Genomic DNA, 24,266 nt, shown 5'->3' with positions numbered 1-24,266 from the left:
ATGAGCATATTAGCCCATGTTTTAGTTTAGTGGTTTCAAGAGGAACAATTTCTCATTCATACTCTCATATATCAATTTCACACTTCAGCTTTGTATGATACCCTGGCATGAGGACAAGAAGAAAATACAGTGTTCATGTTTGTTGATTGTTATATGTTACGTGTACATTTTCGTGCAGAGAAATGTCGGTTTAGGTAAAAATAAAAAGCATCATGAGCAGTAACAGCATCCAAGGCTACACAGACGCAGGAAGGAGCGATAAAAACATAAAGCAATTCAATAAAACAATCAGTTTTTTTAGCAATAAACACACTGGAGACGTTTCGGCTGCTTGCAATCTGCAACCTCACACCTGGATGCCGCCTAATGCTACACACTGCACCTTTAAATAACATAATTGAACCCACTTTCCCTTTAGTGACGTCTATTTGAGTTTGCAGAACGTAGCCGAGCCTCCTCCAGCAGTGACTCCTAAAGCAGGGAATAGACCGATTCCAGCATAGAGAGGCTGAGTGAATGTGGTCTTGACTCTGTGGAGGAGGGTCATGGTGTCGGAGACGCTGTAGAAGGACAGATTTCCTGCCCCGTGATCCAGGTGCACTCCTATTCTGGAGGACTGAGGACCGGGGATGGTAGTTGTGCTTTTCTTGTACATGAATTTGTATCCGCTGTTGTCAAAAACGAATGCCCAAGACATGTCGTTGCCTCCAAATCCACGTCTGCTTGTAAAACCTCCTGTGTGCTTGAATGCAACTGCTACTTTAACTCCTTTCCCTTTGCACTCCACCTCCCAGTAATGAACCCCAGTCAGCCACTCTCTACTCAGGACCAGAGGCCAAGCAGGGAATCGGTCCGGGTGACTAGAATAAGACTGTGCTTTGGACACGTATGTTGCTTTTCTGTTCCCCTCAGACAATAACAGCTGTTTGTTTGCTGTGTTCGGATCCAGTGTGATGTCGCAGGAATATTTCAGGAATTCATCTCTGGTCTTGGGCTCCGGGTCTGGCAGTAAAACGTCCGCTTTAGTCATTCCTAGTGAGATGTTGGTCCACTTCTCACGCAGAGCCTCCTCTAGTTCATCTCTGACTTCTGACAAGGTCCCCGTTATGCCCTTGAAGTGCCCCACAGGACTTTTATTTACCGCGGAGAAGTCTTTAAGTCGCCCGATTCGTGCCAGGGAGGGATAGCACCGCCGAAACTCATTGTGATCCTTGGTGCGTGAGAGCTTCCTCAGCCCAACGTCTTTCCTCTTCAACCAAGTAATCTTATGCTCCGTCTTCTCTTGAAGCTCTGCGATCTGACTCAACTTGCCGTTTAGCTGAGCTCTGATCTCTCGCTTCACATCAGAGCTTCTTTTCTCCACGAGACGGATCAGCTCGGCGGAGATCTTCTCGCTCTCCTCCAATGCTTTATCTGCAGAGTGATTGACCGCCTCCGTGTTGGGGTCTGATAAATGGCTTCAACATGTGCTGTGGACAAAGACAATCAGGCCTTCACTGTTTCAAGCACAGGTCTCATCCTGACTTGTAGTTTGAGGAGAGCAAAGGGATTTCACACTCAGGTGTGAATTCCCCCCCCCCAAATAACCATGGTAACCGCGGCAATCTCATTGGCCGAGAGCCAAGAGACCCGAGGACCCCTGTGGTTCGGCCACTGTTCTATAAAACTCTCTGCTGCCCCCACCTCATAGCTTTCCCCCTTCGACCTCGGTTGAGTTAGGAGGCACACAACCGCTCTCTTCGCCCGGACCCCCCCCCCCCGTCCAGGCCACAGAGAATCCAGCTTTCCCCCTTCGACCTCGGTTGAGTTAGGAGGCACACAACCGCTCTCTTCGCCCGGACCCCCCCCCCCGTCCAGGCCACAGAGAATCCAGCTTTCCCCCTTCGACCTCGGTTGAGTTAGGAGGCACACAACCGCTCTCTTCGCCCGGACCTTCGTCCTGGACGCATGAAGACACATCGGCCTCTCCCCCCCCCCCTCCAGCACGACGAGGCCACGAGGAAGCAACGGCCCTTCAACCCTACTCAAACCCTGGCAAGCCGTTTCGCTGGATGAAACAGCCCGCGATAACGAATCTGCTTCAGCGATCAGTTCAGCGCTTTTTGTTTCTTTTTCTTTTGGTGCACACATTCCGGCGAAGGAAAGACGACAACGCCTCCCTCCTTCACCGACGATTCCCGGTAAGACGCACGGACCACGCCGTCAGCCGAAATTAGATCACCCTCCCTGCCGCGAGGACAGATCACGTCTGCGTTTGCTCCAGCCGAGCCACGCCACGACAGACCGAAACAGCGCCAGCTCAACGCCGCGCTGAGAAGCACCCCCCCCCCCTTCCTCTCGAAGAAAAAGGACAACTTTGCTCACGAACCCTTCAACGTTGCAACGAAGCATCTACAAGTAAGATTCTTGGCATTTGGGCATAGCTTAGCTTAAATTAACTTAAGTTTAATTCAGGCCATTCATGTATATGTTGATATTCCCGTGTTTTTGTGTGTTTAAGACTGTCGCGTGATATTGAGGTATTACGCAATCATTACGGCGCAGAGAAGCGCCGCTGTATTTGTGTATCAACTATGACTGTTTCTTTGGGATTAATTTCATTCATTGTCTTCCACTCCGTGTGGAAGTTCTCTTTTCATTAACTCGACTCGGTGAGTGAGCTGAGGTGCGTGGTTTATCACGGCATAAGTTACCGGCAGTTCTGAAGACGACAGCGGTATATTTATGCGTGATAGAGCCAGCCAACTCAGGCTCACTACAACGCGCACCGCGCGCAGAAGTCTGATTCATGAGCCCCCACCTTTTTTCTCTTTCCTCCTTTCACGAAACACACACACACACAGCTCCGAATTCTACCCCTGGGGAACCTCGTTCAAACGAGCGCCTCACATCACGTGCTGCCCAGGCAAACGTGAATTACGCACAGCAGCCCCATTCTGCCATTTTGTCCGGGTCCCTCGACTCCGCCATCTTTGTAGTTTCTAGCTGTAGTTCTTAAGGCCCCTCCCCTTTGGCCAGCGTCACTCGACGCCGCCATCTTTGTAGTCTTTAGCGTAGCTGTAAGACTCCTTCCTGTTCACCCACAGACCCACACACACACACATACACATACACACACAGACATACACCCTCATCCATTTTATTCATTCTTTAGTTTAGGCATATAAAATTGTATGATAATGTTTGTTGGTTGCAATATTAATTGATTTGATCATTTATTATTTTGATTCAATAAACTCTGTTATACTTTCAGGAGCAGTCGTCTGTGATTACTTGTGCATATGTATTTGATAAGACTGTATGTAGTAGCCGGTGCTCGAACTTAAAAACCTTCACTGTCACTGAATGTATAGTCATACGCAGACTATTGACATTATGAGTGACTACTAATTATGAGACTTAGTTTTATCGTTTGGTTATTGGTCCCTGTTCGCAGGGTGGTGCCCCGTTTATATTAATAATCATTAATAATTGTTACATACATCAATAATTCTATTGATGTCAAGAATTCAGTTTCTTAAATGCTGATAACCCAAACACGCTCCTTTAGATCCCAACATAATGGTGCCCCGTGTGAGGCTACGTTATTCCAGTTCTGTTACAGTATATATGCACAGTAATCCATAATTATTTTTGAATAATTAATTTTCCAAAAAAATATTTTTTTCGAAAAATTATTTTTTTCTTCTTTTGAATGATCCAAATTCCTGAAACTTATTTCCCAAAATAGGTAGGCTTTGATCTTCAAAATCTTGTCTTATTGTAATTAAATTTTTGATTTTAAATCCAGATTTTTAATCTTAATCTTTAATTCCCTTCTCGAAATTTTATTTCGTTTCCAGGTTTAAGTATTCGTTTCATTTCTTAAACTAACAGCCAGCTGTGTAGTAGATTTGATCGTTTATTTGTAATACCTTGCTTGCTTTCTTAAATCCCTCCAAAGAAGTTACACACAGCTGTCACAGGCCCAAAGTGCTAAACCACATTAGCATTTTCGCACCTCTGGCTGCAAAGCAGTAGTGATACCTCAGAGCAGCAACAGTAGAAACGTAAGTCACAGAGCTAGACATTTCACTGGAGGCCTGCATGAACCGTAACACTAACAGTTTCCGTTCTAACACTAGGGAATTAACAACTACTGGGAGTCGTGCTCATTAGAGAGAATGAGCAACGAGAAATCCCCCATTCCTGGAGCTGTAGCTCCAGAAGACACCGCACTACGAGATGCGGTGGCTGATGTCCTCGGACTCACAGCAAAGGAAAGAGAGTACTTTGCAAAATACACTGCTGTCCTATGCGACGAGCAATTAGAGCAGCTGGTGGCTTATGTAAATAACCCAGCAGGTAACAGAGAACGCCTGATTCAGGACGTAATCGGCGAAATACTGCTCATCTACCATCAGAAAATGCAGCTGCAAGCTGCCCGAACCCGGGCACAGAGCGACGAGCAGCAACGCGAGATCTGGACACTCCGAACAGAGGTTCAGGAGTTGTCACGTGACTGTAGAGCCCTACAGTCAGAAAATAGTAGCCTGCGCAGTGACCTCAGAGAGGTCAACCTAGAACTCTCTAAAGCATCAGAGAGTGATGACAAACTGAAAGCGCTTCAAGGTGTTCCAGCAACCCCGGTAGGTACTGCTACCCCCTATCGAGCCTTTCAGCCCAGTCATTTCTTGGTCTCGGCTCCCTCATTCCCCGAGACCCGAACCACCTTGCATTTCTTGAAAACGCGTTCCCCAACCAGGAGGAGAGAGGACCAACACCCGGTCCTAGTCGGCCCAGGTGGCTTCAAAACCACCTCAGGCGAACGCAATCCTCCACGCAGTTCACGCCCGCGACAAGAACTGACCCCATCCCCCTCAGGGAGGGAGGATGATAGTCGTTACCACCATCGCGAGTATGGAGACTCGGACGGCCCAGGCCCCATCAACCTTGGAGGCCTGCGTACTCGACAGATTGAGTCTCTGGCGAAAGACGTAGAGCGCTTCAATCCCGATAATCACGACTCGAGCATCGATGACTACCTAAGGGAGATCGATCGCTGCCTCCTCGACCTATCGCGCCCCTCATCGCGCGAAAAGCTAAAGCTAGTGTGGAAAACCACTGCGCGAAGCGTCCACGCTTTCATTGAAACGCTCCAGCCGAGCATCCGCGACTGCTATTCATCCCTTTGTCACGCCCTTAGGGAGGAGTACTCCCTGTACTCTAACCCAGCTTCTGCCACCCTCGGCGCCTTTGCCATTTCCCAGGAAAGGCTAGAGTCTCCGAGAGACTACTTCAGGCGCTTGAGATCTGCGTACTTCCAAGGACGTAACGCCCCAGGTCTAGAAGAAGACCATGCCTTCAAGTCGCTATTCTTGCACAATCTCCACGACAACGTGAGATACGATGTTACTATGCACTGCAGAACGAGTAACCTCACCATGCCAGAGATTAGGAAGTACGCGCAACTTGCATGGAAGACACGCGGACGGCCGACAAATCGGTACGAAGACACCGCCATAGTCTTAGGCATCCAACAGTCGAGCGACTCCGACCTAGCGTCGGAAGACGACGAGAGGACTTGGCCTAGCGAGCCCTGGTCACCCCCGAGGAACAAACGACCCTGGCGGTCGAAAGACCAACGGAACCAGGGGGGTGAAAGACGCCCTCAAGGACAACACATCAGGTAACGCTGACTCGCAGCCCACCTGACTCAGCCGAGTGACCTTTCCCCCTGCTGCCAAGTCGACGTGGTAGGGGGGGGAAGAGAACTCAGCACACTTCCGGAAACGACCACTCCCATTTTCGCACCTCGTTCTTCAACCTTCTTGGGCGACCTTGTTCGCAAAGGCAATGCCCGTTATGTATATATCTATACATATTCTTCAGTCTTACTGGGGGGTCATAACACTCTTGCTCTACCCGACTCCGGGTCAGAAACGAGCCTCATGTGTTCCCCCACCTTTTCGCATACACCTCTAGGGTGCCACAACCTTAGAGGCCCTTCGAGCACCCTTTCGAGTAGCTCGTAAGATCTTTTGTCAAATAAGCCTTCTTCTCCTGCTCTGTCAGCATGAGCCACCTCCAGCTTGTTCAACGAAGCCACCGCCTTCTTTCAGCCGAGTCATCTCCCGGGCCTGTCAAGTCGCCAGTGCCGTAGGTAACTGAACTTGACCTGTGCGCCGGACCTGTCTCCATCTCTAATTAGGAGGGTGGGGGGAGGGAGATATCACCAGCCCGCCATGACACACTCCAGAGTGAAACTGTTCGCGACGTTTCCCTGAGTGCTGGCGGTAACGTGGGATATCTGCCCTCGCCACTTGAACAGCGCGAGGGGGGTGGGCTCTCTGACAACAGAAACTTAGAGAGATGTACTTCACAGGAAGTACACTCTAATCTCGCCAGTGCCGAAACCAACCGGCAGAATGGTAGCTTACTATTGACTACTAACGTTTAACTGCATGCTCCAACTCACCCTGTAGACATGCACTAACCGCTAACACAGCCAACTTCAACCAGAACAGTTGCATGACCTGACAAACCATTGTGACTGTAAACTGAGTCTCCACTCTCATGAACAACTCTTTGCATGCTTTATAGACTCTACCAGAAGTAACCAAAGAAGACATAACCTCTGCCGTAGCAGTCAGATTTAATCCAGGACCTCATCCGAGAAGGCTCAGCTGTCAACAGCTGGAGCAGCGAGAGACCAGCCTAGCTAGTCACACTAGCCGTGCTAACGAAATCTGTAAATCTGCTACCACTACTGTTATGCAACCCTCACAGGTACCTCTGGCCTATAGTCTTGGCAACGCAACTCCAATATCGATAGATTCTAAAACTTAGACACAGGACTCGCTCTAAATCTACCGATTAGAGAGAGGTAGACGCACATATCATGTACTAATAGATCCAGAAGCGACAGACTAACTGGATTCCCTCCTATTCATAACACCACGTAGCCAACCTACGACTGCTCCGCCGACGGACTCCAGTCCTGTCTAGGAGTTGAACCAGTAACCACTGTTTGCCCCGCACCTGCTTCTTGTCTTTCTATTCTTTCCTTCTCTCTCTTTTGTGTTTTGTTTTGTCTATTTGGGTTGTTACTTTCTTTGACACTGTGCCACAATGCTAGAATATCACAACATCATAATAGCGATTGAATTATTTGGGAATAATGTTTTGCTCACCTATGATTTGAATTGTGTATGATAGTAGATGTAGGTAGAAGTAGTTAAAGTCATCTGCCCAGATGCCACCTTAGTCATCTGCCCAGATGCCAATGAACTCTGAACTTGAACACCATGAACTTGACCACTATGAACCTTGAACTCTATGAACAATGAACACTGCCTGTTTTAACCACTGCTTTTGGTCTCAGGAACACTTGGACTGTCTCACCTCTTCAGGTTTCCCCACCACATGGATGCACATGCCAGCCCTTGGTTTGCTCTAAAGACCGAAGCCAACATCTCGCTCTTCAGAACAAAGGGGGGATGTTGGGGTCTGATAAATGGCTTCAACATGTGCTGTGGACAAAGACAATCAGGCCTTCACTGTTTCAAGCACAGGTCTCATCCTGACTTGTAGTTTGAGGAGAGCAAAGGGATTTCACACTCAGGTGTGAATTCCCCCCCCCCAAATAACCATGGTAACCGCGGCAATCTCATTGGCCGAGAACCAAGAGACCCGAGGACCCCTGTGGTTCGGCCACTGTTCTATAAAACTCTCTGCTGCCCCCACCTCATAGCTTTCCCCCTTCGACCTCGGTTGAGTTAGGAGGCACACAACCGCTCTCTTCGCCCGGACCCCCCCCCCCGTCCAGGCCACAGAGAATCCAGCTTTCCCCCTTCGACCTCGGTTGAGTTAGGAGGCACACAACCGCTCTCTTCGCCCGGACCCCCCCCCCCCGTCCAGGCCACAGAGAATCCAGCTTTCCCCCTTCGACCTCGGTTGAGTTAGGAGGCACACAACCGCTCTCTTCGCCCGGACCTTCGTCCTGGACGCATGAAGACACATCGGCCTCTCCTCCCCCCCCTCCAGCACGACGAGGCCACGAGGAAGCAACGGCCCTTCAACCCTACTCAAACCCTGGCAAGCCGTTTCGCTGGATGAAACAGCCCGCGATAACGAATCTGCTTCAGCGATCAGTTCAGCGCTTTTTGTTTCTTTTTCTTTTGGTGCACACATTCCGGCGAAGGAAAGACGACAACGCCTCCCTCCTTCACCGACGATTCCCGGTAAGACGCACGGACCACGCCGTCAGCCGAAATTAGATCACCCTCCCTGCCGCGAGGACAGATCACGTCTGCGTTTGCTCCAGCCGAGCCACGCCACGACAGACCGAAACAGCGCCAGCTCAACGCCGCGCTGAGAAGCACCCCCCCCCCCCTTCCTCTCGAAGAAAAAGGACAACTTTGCTCACGAACCCTTCAACGTTGCAACGAAGCATCTACAAGTAAGATTCTTGGCATTTGGGCATAGCTTAGCTTAAATTAACTTAAGTTTAATTCAGGCCATTCATGTATATGTTGATATTCCCGTGTTTTTGTGTGTTTAAGACTGTCGCGTGATATTGAGGTATTACGCAATCATTACGGCGCAGAGAAGCGCCGCTGTATTTGTGTATCAACTATGACTGTTTCTTTGGGATTAATTTCATTCATTGTCTTCCACTCCGTGTGGAAGTTCTCTTTTCATTAACTCGACTCGGTGAGTGAGCTGAGGTGCGTGGTTTATCACGGCATAAGTTACCGGCAGTTCTGAAGACGACAGCGGTATATTTATGCGTGATAGAGCCAGCCAACTCAGGCTCACTACAACGCGCACCGCGCGCAGAAGTCTGATTCATGAGCCCCCACCTTTTTTCTCTTTCCTCCTTTCACGAAACACACACACACACAGCTCCGAATTCTACCCCTGGGGAACCTCGTTCAAACGAGCGCCTCACATCACGTGCTGCCCAGGCAAACGTGAATTACGCACAGCAGCCCCATTCTGCCATTTTGTCCGGGTCCCTCGACTCCGCCATCTTTGTAGTTTCTAGCTGTAGTTCTTAAGGCCCCTCCCCTTTGGCCAGCGTCACTCGACGCCGCCATCTTTGTAGTCTTTAGCGTAGCTGTAAGACTCCTTCCTGTTCACCCACAGACCCACACACACACACATACACACACAGACATACACCCTCATCCATTTTATTCATTCTTTAGTTTAGGCATATAAAATTGTATGATAATGTTTGTTGGTTGCAATATTAATTGATTTGATCATTTATTATTTTGATTCAATAAACTCTGTTATACTTTCAGGAGCAGTCGTCTGTGATTACTTGTGCATATGTATTTGATAAGACTGTATGTAGTAGCCGGTGCTCGAACTTAAAAACCTTCACTGTCACTGAATGTATAGTCATACGCAGACTATTGACATTATGAGTGACTACTAATTATGAGACTTAGTTTTATCGTTTGGTTATTGGTCCCTGTTCGCAGGGTGGTGCCCCGTTTATATTAATAATCATTAATAATTGTTACATACATCAATAATTCTATTGATGTCAAGAATTCAGTTTCTTAAATGCTGATAACCCAAACACGCTCCTTTAGATCCCAACATCCGCCTCCTGTTGAAGCGCCTTCGCGTCCTTCTCTCGCTGCTGGATTCTGTGGCTGATGCGTTGTCGACTCAGCTTGATCTTATCCCGCCTCGTGGTCCTTTCTGCTATGGCGGTCGAGACTGTGGATTGACAGGTACACTGCCGATCGGCGCAGCATAGCATCTTCATCACCTCCTCTTCACGAGAGCAGATGTTCTCCTGGAGCATCCCTGAGGGGTCCAACAGCTGGTGTTTTTCAAAAGCAGGGGATTCATAATGAGGCTGGAGGTGTTGCTCACAGTAAGAGGCCAAACAGACCAGACAGGACTTGAAGGCCTTCAGCTTTCTCCCGGTGCAGACGTCACAGGCCACGTCTTCAGGTCCGGCATAGCAGTGATCAGCAGGAGTCCAGTCTTCTTCAGCTCCTCCACTAAAACTGTTAACATGGTGTTCTTCAGCAGGACAGGCCTCGTTGTGAAGGTCTGCCTACACTGAGGGCAGCTGTGGACTTCATTGTCATCTTCTTCGCCAAAGTGGGATTCAATACAGTGCATGCAGTAACTGTGTCAAACTTGAGAGAAGGTAAGCAGAAGGTGAGTTGTGGACCTCCAGCTCAAATCCTGAAAGTGGATCCTGACTTCTGACCTCATCTAAGAGGTCAAAGTTCAGGTATATTTTGGATTTTTATTCCTTGAATATCATCTAAAGCCATAAAGCCCTTGATTCCTCCGTGTTGAACCAATGCTGGATGGTCAGCAGTCCCTTCTTTCAATGAACTTCTAATAAACACACTACAATGTGTATTACTGCCCCCAATAATCACTACCCTGTGCTTCCTGTTTAAATGAATTCAACTTTTAAACTCTGGATTATGTTTTACTTGACCTTTCGATCACCACATGAGTTGCTGAAACCACCTACACACAAACACTTTTCTCAGATTTAATGCTGTCGACCACAATGATATTTGGTATATTGTTTTGTGTAGTGTGGCCTTTAAATTATCTTCAGTTTTGAGAAAAAGGTGGATAGAAATCCAATCATGGATATCTTTTTAAATATTTGTTTATTTTTGTAAACTATGGTTCGCAGCTAATCTCAGCAAGGTTGCAAAATAAGGACTCATTCAGGAGTGGGTGAAAGAAAACTGAGTCAATGTGCGGGTTTAGCGAGGACGTGAGAGAAACTAAACGACGGTACTCGATTGAAACTCCAACAACAGTTCACCAGGCCGATCACCCACTGTAAACCTAAAAAGCCAACCCCCCCCCCACACACACACACACCCACACACACACTCCACCAACAACTGAATGACTTCAGATCAGCCGAGGTATTCAACTAACTGTTGTGCACGTAAAATTACCCGATATATAATACAATAATAATAATGAAATGTAAACTAATTATGTATTTTTCTTGACACCTAGGGGGACATAATGTAGAAGCAGGTTTAAAGATGAGTTCTAAACTCATCTTTGAATAGCCAGCATGTTTATTCAATCAAAGTAATGGATTCATTTATCAGGAAAATTATCTTAAATTTAAAAAATGTACTGAAAATATTTCATATTCTCCTAAATAAATGAATAAATGCTCTATGACCAACTCTGCACAGAAGCTTTTTGCTGCTTACACCGACTGAAGTTGAAATCAGATTTTACCTTCAAAATAAATTGACTTCCTGGTAAACACATCATGACCACACATCTCTTATCGTTTTATTAAAGTAAAACCTGTAGGAAGGTTCAGATGGAAACAAAATAGACCTTTTCACTTAACACTAAGACTTTTTTCAGTGACACATACTGCATTATTTCCCCCAAAACACATTGCGACTCGGGTGTAGCTTTTATTTTATTTTGAAAAGTCAAACCGGAACACCCCCGGTCCAATCTGCCTCACTTTACGTTTTGTCGTGTCGCCGCCATTTTTGATCCTCAAATAATAAAAACAAAACAAAAAACACAAATGGTAGGCTTATTTTGTTTTCGCGAAGAAGTTACATAAAGTTTAACAATCAGCTCAGGTTCACCAGAAACCAGAAACAGCTGAAAGTGACTTTGCTGACATCGCCATTTTTAAAGGCAAGTAACGTTATACCACGATAACTAACGTTAGACGGTATAAGAGTGATAACATGCTTCCTCTCTACTTTAACCTCGTTGTTTATTGGTAAACATCCGAGCAGAGCCGTCGTCCTTGATGTTTTTGGCAGATGTGGAAATATCTCCTCTGATAGCCGCAACTTCACCAGAACAAAGCGGACTTTAGAGGGTGTCAACACATGTAACGCGGAGCTGCCGTCTTCGTATGTTTCACCGTTATAGCGCGTTCTGCATCATAACGATAAGCCACGTGGAACAGAGTCAAGCTTTCATTTCTGTGTGTTTTTTATTAAGAAAATCAATTCTAACACGAAATAATGCATGGCTGAGCTACTACAATGCATCACGTTTAGTTTGAACATTCCTTGTGTGTACTTGCTTAATATTCCCCTTAGTTATTGTGGATTTTTTAATATTCTTTCCTGTTTTATTACTTATTTACTTATTTATTATACTTGTTTTTTACTATGTCTCTTGTTTGCACGACCCACTATGCTGCTGTAATCCTGTAAATAAAGGATTATCTTATTGTATCTTATCTTGTTTACTCACATGTTACACTAACAGTAAAAACATTACAAAGGTGGGACGTAAAAGTACTTTCTCAAGTACTATCAGTATAATTCGAAGGTTTTCGTACTTTACTTAAATTTGTCCTTTATGTGCTGCTTTATAATTCTGCTCTACTGTATTTCAGAGGGAAAATACTGTAATGTAAAAAGTTTTTTTGCAGAATATTCTCATGTCTTCAAATTGGTTACATTTACAGTGATATCGAAAGAGAGAGAAATCCTCATGTTTGAGAAGTTGTAAAAAAGTAAATTGTTTGTATGTTTGCTTTTTGAAAGATTCATGTTCCTGTCGATCATCTCTGCGCTTCAGTAAACAGTCCGACGTCAAACATCTTCCCATAAAACTGGATGAAGATATTGGAACATTTGTGATGATCTTCTCATATGCAACATATTGGCTCAACAAACATAAGACAAACCATAATTGAAATACTGTGTATCCTGGATATTATTATTTCCCACTAAAGCAACAATACAGTCACACTCTCATGTTTCTCCTTCCTGTCAGCAGATGTCGCTGGTGTATCTCGGGCAGCAGCTGCTGGAGGCGGTGCGAGGTGGACAGGATGATGAAGTCAAAGCCCTGATGGCCAATGGGGCTCCGTTCGCTGCGGACTGGGTGAGGCTGATATGCGTTAATTACGGAATAATCTTTCAGGCTGATCCGTAATGACATGAGTGCGAACCCTCATCTGCTGCCAAGAAACAGAAATGATCAGCTCTTAGTGTCGTTTCGGACTAAGTCACCCTGCAGTGGCAGAGCGACAGTGACGCTCAGGCGTCATGTTGAGCTCAAAAGACAGGAAAAAGTAAAAGAAATATCAAGCAGACGCTTACTGAAGGAAAAACAATGACACTCAGATACTCCGTTCAGTCTGTACTCAGTCGTGTGCCTGCAAACGTACTTTCTCTTTGTTCAAAGACGGTCAAACAAACTGCATGTCGGTACAGGCCAACAACGTTACTGCAATTTGCAATTCTCAGTTACATGTAATACGCTGACTATACACTGCAAACACAGCATGCCACATATCTGTGACATCACACATCATGCCACATATCAATTTATTTCTTCTAATTCGCATTTTTTTGGTTATTCAATTGTTCTGCAGATTGATAGAATGATCGTCTCTCTGTACTTATTTATTGGAAGAGCCTGCAGGCACTTTCCTATATATATATATATCTATATATAACATTCATTTATAATTTACCGCTCACAGGCACCGCCGCGCGCATCACCAATGGAGTTCAAATGAATGTCCTCTTCCCTAATGCCACCTGTGTCTCTACTGTACAAGAACAGATTGAAGGGTCTCAAAATGGATTGATTTTAATTGGCTCATTCGCCTGTGACACTGTGTCACATGACTTAGTGGATTTATGCCACATGATGTCTGCATTTTTTTAAATAAGGCGAGAAATAGCAGCCATGAATGAAATGGACCAGATTTGTCCCTCTTTTCCTCAGTAAAGCAGACTGCGTGAATGTAACAGATGATGATTTGAACGCTGGTGGATTAGCCGCAGTGTGTGACGCACACGAACGAGAGTCTCAGACTTTCAAGCCTTTGACAAACTCCTGCACCAGTAATAACTACACTGGAACAACTAATGCGAGACAGGTTGTTCTTAGTTGACAGTTTGTGTTTACAGTAAATCTGACATGTCGTGAGCACTGGATCATTACAGCATCGTTCTTTTGTTTGCATAATGTGTGGCTCTGGGGGATTAATCAAGTCTCAGAAAAGTACTGAATTCACGTCATTTTGAGTCATAAAAAGTTCTTAATTAAATTTACAGCGTTTTCTGTTCCAAGTTGTGAAAGCAGACACATAGCACTAATTTATAAAACACATATTAGGCATAAATCTTAACAGAAAGACTTGTGTTGTGGAGTTTGACAGACCAGGCAGGAAGTCTGTAGAAAGAAGCCATTGAGTTGCATTGTGAAGTGAATTTGACCCCTTAAAAAAGGACGAAATGTCGGGATCTGTGGCCCTTTGCTGCATTTATTTGAACCCTTCTGTTTTCTCTCAAGAGTCCCCCAACAATACTAAACCCTCGATCGGCTCACACAGCGGCAGCCTGAAAGTCAGAGAATTGAGCTTCTGACCCGGAGATGATTGAGACTGAGACTTTATCCCTCTTCAACGACCCCTGTCAAGTTTCCATTAAACACTGAGCCTTAGCTGCTGTTGAACTCAGATTCAATGTGTTCGAGCAACTGTGTGGTTACAAACTTTGGGATTATTGGGTGAAAAGAAAAGCTTTATCTTGAGTGAACTCGCCCTGGATAAAGTTAAATATAAATCCCCTCTAGCAGCTCCTTTACATCCCTTGTTCTCTCTCTTTCTCTCTCCTCCTCTTCCTCCAGCTGGGCTCGTCGCCGCTGCATCTCGCAGCCCAGCACGGCCATCACTCCACCGCCGAGGTGCTGCTGCGTGCCGGGCTCGGCCACGACGACCGGACCAAAGTGGACAAGACCCCTCTTCACGTGGCCGCCTCGCAGGGTCACTCCACCATCGTGGGCCTGTTAGCGCAGGTGAGGAGAGACATGCTGCTGTGTTTTTGCCAAATTATTCTTTGAATATGTTTTAAAAAGTTGTTGTTTTTTACATTTTAATATTATAATCAAACACAAAGAAACACATGTAGCTTGTTTCAGAGACTTAAATGCTATTTTTAAACCACGTCACACTGTTGTCAACATTGCTAGATTCTGCTCACTACACTGCATCTGTCTGCCGAGTCACAGGCATCTTTTCTCATCTGTTCTGTCTCCCCTCTGTTTCTTTTGCTTCCTTGTCTCGCCACCGGGGGGCGCCGCACGTCCGCGCAGAAAGGCGCCAACGTCAACGCCAAAGACATGCTGAAGATGACGCCGCTGCACTGGGCGGCCCAGCGCGGCCACAGGGAGGTGGTCGAGATCCTGCTGAAGTACGACGCGGACGTCCACTGCCTCAGCAAGTTCGACAAGACGCCCTTCGACATAGCCATGGACGTCAGAAACACAGAGCTGATGCTACTGCTACAGGTGGACGGACGGGGGGAGGGAGGGAGGGACGGGAGGGATGGGGATGGGGTGGGAGAGGGAGAGATAGAAAGAGAGACATACTGGGAGAGAGAGACAGAGAGATAGAGGGGAAGAGAGAGAGACAGACATACTGGGAGAGAGAGAGAGAGACATACTGGGAGAGAGAGATAGAGGGGAAGAGAGAGAGACAGACAAACTGGGAGAGAGAGACAGAGACATACTGCGAGAGAGAGACAGAGACATACTGGGAGAGAGAGATAGAGGGGAAGAGAGAGAGACAGACATACTGGGAGAGAGAGACAGAGACATACTGGGAGAGAGACAGAGACATACTGGGAGAGAGAGATAGAGGGGAAGAGAGAGAGACAGACATACTGGGAGAGAGAGACAGAGACATACTGGGAGAGAGAGACAGAGACATACTGGGAGAGAGACAGAGACAGACATACTGGGAGAGAGAGAGATAGAGGGGAAGAGAGAGAGAGAGACATACTGGGAGAGAGAGAGAGACATACTGGGAGAGAGACAGAGATAGACATACTGGGAGAGAGAGAGATAGAGGGGAAGAGAGAGAGAGAGACATACTGGGAGAGAGAGAGATAGAGGGGAAGAGAGAGAGAGAGAGACATACTGGGAGAGAGAGACATACTTGGAGAGAGAGAGAGACAGACACATGAAGGATGAACGAAGACAGATATAAATGGAGGACGAGAGAATGGAAAGTGGGAAGAGACGTGAAGATCATGAGGGTAAGGAGAGGAAGAAAGTGAAGACGAAATGATGCAGGGGGAAATGAATATTTGAACTGAGAGGGAAAAGGAAGGGCGAGGCATGCGGGGGTGAGGACAGAACAGCAGAGACGAGTGGACTCAGGTCATTTCTGTTTCACTTCAGTGGACGGTTATAAAGGAAGGGGGAGGAGAGAGACGGACAGATAGATGAAGGAGGGTAAGACAAGGACAGACAGATGAATGAACGAGGGGCGTGTGAGAGAGGAAGGGAAAGGGGGGAGAAAAGATGGACAGAGATTAGAAGAAAGGAGGGGGTTAGGAGAAACGGGGGAGCCGAGGAGATTAACAAAAAGACGAAATTTAAAAAAGAATAAGAAGACAAAGTGTGAGACTGCACAGTGCTCCTGTGATTTAAAATAAAAAGCGTTTGATGTTTTCTAAGTGCGAAAAAAAAGCTCCAGTCGGACTGTCGCCGGCGTTGCTATGGTTTCAGTGGCCGTGCAGACTCTCTCTCTGTCGGACGGCCATGTTGTTCTCACCGTAACGCCCGCACGTAGACACCATTTCACACAACATCGGGTTAGACATCACAAGGAGTCCACACTGATGATTAAAATACCAGCGTTGAGGTGCAGGATTACGTTGAAAGTGGTGGACACAGTGTGTTTTAGGGAGAAGTGTGATTGTTGAAAGGCCAACACGCTGTCCTCACCGGGGCCTCACGTAACACAGGTGAGTGTGGGCCTCTCAGGTGGAGCGTAGGAGGTTCTAGTTAGATAACTGCTCTCCTTGGACAGGCCTCTTCAACAAGGATACAGACAGCAGGGCCTCCGGCTGAAAGCAGCTGGTTGACCCGAGCGAGACGGCTGCGTACAGAAGGGCACTGACACATGTTGATGAAACACAAACACCCACAATCAGCCACAACGGGAAACTAAATTAATCAATATCGCTCTCAGCGAACGCTCTATTGAGAATGTGTTCACTGCTTTACCGTGCCGTCAAACAGCTTCCCCACGGGGAACTGAAGCTGTTATCTATTCTCTCTTCAAAGCCACCAGACAGCAGTCATTTTACCTCTCAGAGGGGTTGCTGCACCGCCAGTACAGATACACCAAATATGGTAAAATCACTGTTTTTGTCAAAGGAGTCTCGTGGCGTTGAAGAGAGCAGAGACGGATGCGCCGGTTCGCTGTCGGAAAGAGCCGCCTGACGGCAAAGTAAAGCAGTGAAGACATTCTTCATCGGGTGGATGAAACACACTGTGCTGCTGCCACACCGTCCCTTTAATTCACTGCTGCGCTCTGATGAAATAAAGCACTTCGGAGAGATTGAAAGAGACACAAGGCCGTAAAATAACAACACGGTTTCTCTTTCTTATCGAGTCTGTGCAGATGGAATCACGTCGCCGCTACACTGAAAGTGAACCATCAGGGGATGAACAATAAAACAAACGATTGGTTTTGAAACTCATATTGCGGCCGTCATATTTCATCCGCCGTTAACCACACGACGACCTCGGAAAAACGTGGCCGATTTTAGAAAACGAGAGAGTCGTACCATCAATGAAATGCTTCTCAAGACGATCACAGATCAGATTCACCTTCTTCGGGGCGTTTTTCACTGAGACTCTTTCTAACGAGTGGTTAAAAGTGTCTGTGTCAGTCACAGAGCACTGACGCTATCTACTGTCTTATCTTGTGTGTCAACCTTTTTATCTTCGGTCAGATGGAACACTTGGAAGGATCCTATTTTATACATCACAGTGTGTTCAGTGTTTCATTCCATTCTGTGCCCGTTGTTATCTGATTGGATTACACATTAATCTAACATGTAGTAATTGATCAGAAATTGTATTATGTGCCACTTTCTCCCTCAAAACATCAATTAAAAGAGGAGGGAAGCATTACTGGGTCCATACAATCTGAATTTACAATTATTTTTAAACCGCTGTGCGGTCCGTGTCCGCTTTGATAGTTTGTTCATTGGATTAAATCCAAAGACAAACAACTTTGTGAACCAGTGTCGTGTTATCAGTGTTGTGTTTACAGCTAGTTTCAGTCGCCCCCAAATAGCCAAAAAAGTCAGTTACTGCAGGTTTAAGCAACTTTTCTGTTATGGGTTTGTGCAGAATTGTAGTTCTTGAATTTAGTCACATTTCATTTGAAGCCTTCTCACTCTTTTATGAAGTCTTTTAACTGCAAACAGAGCTCAATATAACCGTGTGTGTGTGTGTGTGTGTGTGTGTGTGTGCGTGCGTGTGCGTGTGCGTGCTCGCGCTCACACAGGACGGCATGCAGAACGTCGAGCCACAGCCCCACTACATCATCCGTGCTGGTGGGCTGGTCAACCTCGCAGAGCTGGTCGCCGCCACCAAGACCAGCGCAGGTAGGCCGCACATGTGATTACACCACCAGTTGTGTTTCGGTGCAGAGATAAAGTACAAAAAACAAGTGACCAAAATGATGAATAAACAGCAGATGGAAGCTCAAGAGACTTACTTTGTCGTCCCGAGAGACATATGATCGTATCTAAAACATCTGGACTGGACACCACCATCTACAGAACAGTTGTTAATTTCGGACTTTCGTTAACCGTCCACGGAGTGTCTGAACAAGTCCTACGCGGCGGATGTTCCCTAACGATACACGCCTACCGTTGCCTGCAGGCAAGTCAGAGGACGCCATGGCCGCCGAGTCGGTGGAAACAACCATTCAGCACATGGTGGGCAACGGCGGGCAGAGGGTCATCACCATGGTGACGGACCAACACGGCAACCTGCAGCCGACGTCCCTGGGCCAGCAGCTCTTCTTCACCCTGCAAGGGCACCAGAGTGAGTGGGCAACTCAGCGCTCTGGAATACTGACGAGGACCTACAGCTGAGAATAGGGATGCATTGACGTCATGAACACAGATAGTTTCTACTTCAAAAAAAGCAGCAATATACCAGAATACAGCGAGTTAGAATATTACAACTCTGCAGACTTCACACACAGACGCTGCTGCTCAGAGAAGCTCAGAGAAGCTCAGGACAGCGTTGCCGTTTGTGCTTACTTGCATCTTAAATTCAAAATGTATTGAGGAGATGCAAGTCACTGAAGCCGTTATACATTCTCTCTTCAAAGCCTCAAGACTCCTTTGAAGTTTTACCTCTCAGAACACGGAAGCTGCTGGTCTACCGCTGCACAGATCAATCAGTTTGTTTATTGCGTGACTTTGGCGTTTTAAAGGGTTAGTTCGGATTCACCAGAGTCCCACAATAACACAAACAAACTAACTGATAGAGGCAGAGGCAGACCAGCAGCTTCCGTGTTCTGCGAGGTGAAATGACTGTTTTTTGTCAATGGAGTCTTGTGGCTTCGAAGAGAGAATAGATGGATGTAACTGCTTCAGTTCCCTTTCAGAACGGGATGTCTGAAGGCAAAGTAAAGCGGTTTCATTTCAAATACAGCTTTCACTTCAACTGATTTCTTAACATTTCTTAAGGTTGGCCTTTTATTAGGTGGCTAAAATAAGTACATTTATACATTTTGCCGCTGCCCCCGTACCGGGGCATGCCAGACACCATCTACTGTAATACACTGACTGTGGATAAGAAGCTCATACGACTCCACTTCTGAACTATCCCTTTAAGTTGTTTATTGTAAGAACGGGTAGGTGGGTGTTGCCGAATCAAAGATGGAAAGTATAACAGAAAGATTTCTTACAGGATCAAGACTTTTTGTCTGAAACGAAAAGAAAAATAGAAACTCGAATCATGCACTGACTGTTCAGATGACCCTTCTCTGACACTTTTCTGTTTTGCGGTTGCAGTGGTTGCTTTGCCAGCCAGCGCAATCACAGACTCGGAGGTGGTCGTGGAGGAGCCTCAGCAGGCCACGCCCACACGCAAGAGGAAGACTGACCCCGCAGCCAATCACATCAGCCCAACAGACAAGGTAAGCCAGGAGGACTTGGGTACATATCAGCTGTTTGAACCTTTTATGTACTGGGATTATTGTACGATATTATACCATCTTTACAACATATGAACGTGGCTTATAAATTGAGAGCTTCCATTATGACACAATATAATGTTATCGACATATTACTTTGGAGCTAGTCTTTTAATATCATGCACCTAAACAGAGCCACTGTGGACAATTACCTGTTTACTTTTTGTTTGTTGTAAAAATAAAAGAATGAGCGCATTTCAGTTCATTCAACTGTGGAAAATGTAATTTTGTTGGATGCTTTAACCGCTGATTTGTTTGTTTTATTTCCAGAAGGTCAAAGAAAGCTACGAGCAGCTGCAGCGCCTGCTGCAGGAAGCCAATCGTAAAGCCCAGGGCTACCAGCTGCAGCTCCTGCAGAAGGAGCAGGAGGCCGAGCAGTATCGCCTTCAACTGGAGCAGGCCATCGCCGCCAGCAACAGCAGAATCAACAACGGCATCGGCGCGGCGACGGACACCTTGAACGGCGGCGCCACAGTGAAGCAGGAGGAGGTGATGGTGCAGGAGGAGATGATGGTACAGGAGCAGGTAGAGATGACGGAGGAGGAAGCTGGAACAACAGAGGTGGAAGAAGGGGAGAGGGAAGACGGGAAGGCGGAGGAAGAGGTCATCTGTGAACTTCCAGAAGATGCACTTCTTGCGAATGAGCGCGAGCTGGACGTGGAGGTCGATGCAACACACACGTCTTCCCCCGGTCGGCGAGGCCGAGGGAGAAGTAGAGGGAGAGGCAGAGGGGGACGCAGACACTAGCTGACGAGTTTTTGTTCAAATCTATTGAATTCATTTTATAACCTTTTGTAAAAAAAACAAAATGTTGAAGACTTGTAAATATGTCCACGTTTTCATGCGGCACAAACTTTAGATCGACATCTCTTCATAGGACGTTACATCGAGCACACTGAGCCTCGAGAGGACATTCGGCATCATCATGGACTCGGTTCTTCACTCATTTATCTCTTTGTGGTTCTTAGCTCCGGCTGTGATTTCATTATAGACTCCAAGCTGAATGGTAGCTGAGCTAGGTGTAGTGCTAGCTGAAGAATTAATTTGTATAAGTGTGTAAATTCATTCATTCTGTGTTGTATTTTGTAAACTTTTAAAAGTGCAATGTGTCAGATCTGGCCTAACAGGTAGGGGGCAGCATTTCACACAACTGGGTCCATACGATCTAAATTTATCATCATCAGTTAAAAAGCTAATTGCTAACTAACAATATTAGCTTTAGCTTTATATTAGCTCGGAGGACCGAACGAAATATGACTCGTTTTCTTGTTTCTTCCACTTTGTTACGCTCACGTTAGTATTATTGACCGTCCCTCGCCGCAGCTCTACTTTGTTTTTTTCCCGTTTCTGGGTTTCGTCTACGGACCACGGAAGTACTGTTGAGACTACTGAGCAGCTCTACTTGTTCGTCCTCTCGTGTCGGACTGAGGAGAGACTCACTGTCGCCTCCAGACGACTCTGACATAACGTCGACACTTTAACCTCCTCGGGTTCCGTTGATAATGTCAGCCAGATGTTACTCCTTTAAGTCTTTTACAACAGGATTTGGGCCCTCAGACTGATGTGTCGCTCGGTGGAGGTGCACACTTTTATCTTTTCTGGGAATCAAACCTGTGACCTTTATATATGTAGAGCAGCCGCCGTCCACTCAGTTATTTTACTGTGTCTTGTTGTGGGTTTGATATGAGTTCGAACGAGACGGATCTGAAGGGGACAACAGGACGGGGATGACAAATGACATTTCAATGTTAATTGTTTTCGACATGTTTACATGACAGTTTTCACAAATGTCTTTCGGGAGCAGCGGTAGTGCCGTTATCGACGAGAACAAATTAGCCAAGCCGGTTTTCGGGTTTTTTGAGTCAAAACACATTTAGATTAAATGGCCTTCCTTAGTCTTTGTCCGCTCCTACGATCAATAACACGAGCTTGATTGTTTCTTTGGTCTGCCATTAATTATACAAGCCATGTTCTCATGATTGAAACTGTCAGGGGACATTTGTCTACTTGTTTACACTTAAGAGCTTTATTCATCAGAACATCTTGTTTTTTGAAGTTTGTAAAAAGTAATTACTGTTTTTGTCATTGAGGCAATAAAAGGCAACCCAAAAAACAAAGTGTACTTTTGTGCTCATTAAACTTTGTTGAGTGATTTTGTGGTTGTTTTAATTAGAGAGACACGTTTGGGAATTAAAAATGAGAATAAATAGTATTTAATAATTGAAATGGTTTTATATCTGGACTATTTAAAACAAAACATTTTATACATTTCAATAAAATGCTCTCGTAATGTTCTTGTATCTTCAATTCCCAACACTTACTAGTTATTATGTGCGTGTGGAGTTATGTAAATGTTCCATTTGGTTCCTGTACCGCAGCCAGTAGAAGCATTTATCCTGCAGCTGCTCTCGTGAAGCTCTCCAATGGTCACCAGGAGATGACCGTCATTATACTGGGAAGCTCCCAGCGGCCAACAGCCGGACACTGTGATGACAAACCTCGTTGCACTCAGCCGTCTTAGTAAAACCCTTGAGATGTGAGCACAGAATGGCTCAGCGGGGAGGCTTTTTGATCACGAGTTCTTGAACAGCTGTCTTCCTCTGATGTACTTTTAGGGGCTGAAGCAGATTGAGGCTGACAGAGGCCTGGAGTGCTTCATCTGTCGGGGCCTCGAGGCTCAGAACGCCCGCCTGAGGAGAATGGCTCTATTATAATCTTTAGAATGCCGTTTTTAAAATGCAGTCATGTCTGGTTTACGGTTTAATCTTCTTTGTTTTGTTTTTGTATTGAAGAGCTTTAAAAGAAAGAAACATTTACAATCCAATAGAATCGATTTAAACCTGCGAGGCTATCACTGTTTAGCTTCGGGAATGCCAATGTTGATCCGTCTGTCCACCACTGAAATATCTCAAAAACTACAGGATGGATCGCCAAGAAATTTAGTTTAGACATTCATGGTCCTCAGAGGGTCAATCTCGCTGACTGTGGTGATCCTCTGACTTCTCCTGTAACACCACCCCAAGGTTACATAAGTTGGATGGCTTGAGATTCATGGACCTGCAGTGCCGGAGAGCCCCCCTCAGAACCACAGTTTTAGATGTACGCATGCGTAATGTCATTAGGCTAACGTAAGCTAGCTACCTCTTGCTTTTCAGGTGTGCAGCGTGTCTTTGGCCTACATTCAGTCAATCGATATATATGTTTATATTTTTAAAAATCTATATTGAATACATGATACACAAATTATATTTGATAAAAGACAGAATACAAGATAGAAAGATAAAAATGTGGATTATTATTGAGATAATGTTGGCAGCCTTGATAGAGTTTAGTAATCTCCGTCCAGACATCTTAAACTGTGGGTACATGCGTCTAAAACTAAATCTGGAACTCATGCATACATCTGAAACTGAGTCTAGAACTCATGTATGCTTACATCTAAAACTGAGTCCAGAACTCATGCATGCTTACATCTCAAACTGAGTCCAGAACTCATGTATGCTTACATCTAAAACTGAGTCGAGAACTCATGCATGCTTACATCTAAAACTGAGTCCAGAACTCATGCATGCTTACATCTAAAACTGAGTCTAGAACTCATGTATGCTTACATCTAAAACTGAGTCTAGAACTCATGTATGCTTACATCTAAAACTGAGTCTAGAACTCATGTATGCTTACATCTAAAACTGAGTCCAGAACTCATGCATGCTTACATCTAAAACTGAGTCTAGAACTCATGTATGCTTACATCTAAAACTGAGTCTAGAACTCATGTATGCTTACATCTAAAACTGAGTCCAGAACTCATGCATGCTTACATCTAAAACTGAGTCTAGAACTCATGTATGCTTACATCTAAAACTGAGTCGAGAACTCATGCATGCTTACATCTAAAACTGAGTCTAGAACTCATGCATGCTTACATCTAAAACTGAGTCTAGAACTCATGCATGCTTACATCTAAAACTGAGTCTAGAACTCATGCATGCTTACATCTAAAACTGAGTCTAGAACTCATGCATGCTTACATCTAAAACTGAGTCTAGAACTCATGCATGCTTACATCTAAAACTGAGTCTAGAACTCATGTATGCTTACATCTAAAACTGAGTCTAGAACTCATGCATGCTTACATCTAAAACTGAGTCTAGAACTCATGCATGCTTACATCTAAAACTGAGTCTAGAACTCATGCATGCTTACATCTAAAACTGAGTCTAGAACTCATGTATGCTTACATCTA

General features: G+C 45.7%; 2 protein-coding genes across 3 annotated transcripts; one reads left to right on the top strand and one right to left on the bottom strand.

Moving 5' to 3' along the window:
* Positions 1 to 424: 424 nt before the first annotated feature.
* On the bottom strand, positions 425 to 10,131 carry LOC306782651 (tripartite motif-containing protein 16-like; the record flags this gene model as incomplete). The annotated part of the gene is made up of 3 exons (XM_079276095.1): positions 425 to 1,446; positions 9,736 to 9,951; positions 10,068 to 10,131. 3 exons carry the CDS (start codon positions 10,129 to 10,131, stop codon positions 425 to 427), a joined length of 1,302 nt encoding a protein of 433 aa, XP_079132221.1.
* Positions 10,132 to 11,551: 1,420 nt separating this feature from the next.
* On the top strand, positions 11,552 to 22,255 carry LOC306782015 (GA-binding protein subunit beta-1-like). 2 transcript variants are annotated; one of them, XM_079275161.1, is made up of 7 exons: positions 11,552 to 12,876; positions 14,635 to 14,802; positions 15,100 to 15,294; positions 18,326 to 18,413; positions 18,694 to 18,858; positions 19,839 to 19,963; positions 20,291 to 22,255. In XM_079275161.1, the coding sequence occupies exons 1-7, from the start codon at positions 12,769 to 12,771 to the stop codon at positions 20,765 to 20,767; spliced, it is 1,326 nt and encodes a 441-aa protein (XP_079131287.1). In that variant the 5' UTR covers positions 11,552 to 12,768; the 3' UTR covers positions 20,768 to 22,255. The 2 variants fall into 2 exon arrangements, with proteins under 2 accessions (XP_079131287.1, XP_079131286.1); XM_079275160.1 differs by having other exon boundaries at positions 18,314 to 18,413.
* Positions 22,256 to 24,266: the final 2,011 nt, after the last annotated feature.

This window comes from Melanostigma gelatinosum, assembly GCF_949748355.1.
Source record: "Melanostigma gelatinosum genome assembly, chromosome: 9".
Taxonomy (NCBI): Eukaryota; Metazoa; Chordata; class Actinopteri; order Perciformes; family Zoarcidae; genus Melanostigma; species Melanostigma gelatinosum.
Note: the sequence above shows the minus strand (reverse complement) of the source record. Positions and strands in the feature narration are given on the sequence as shown.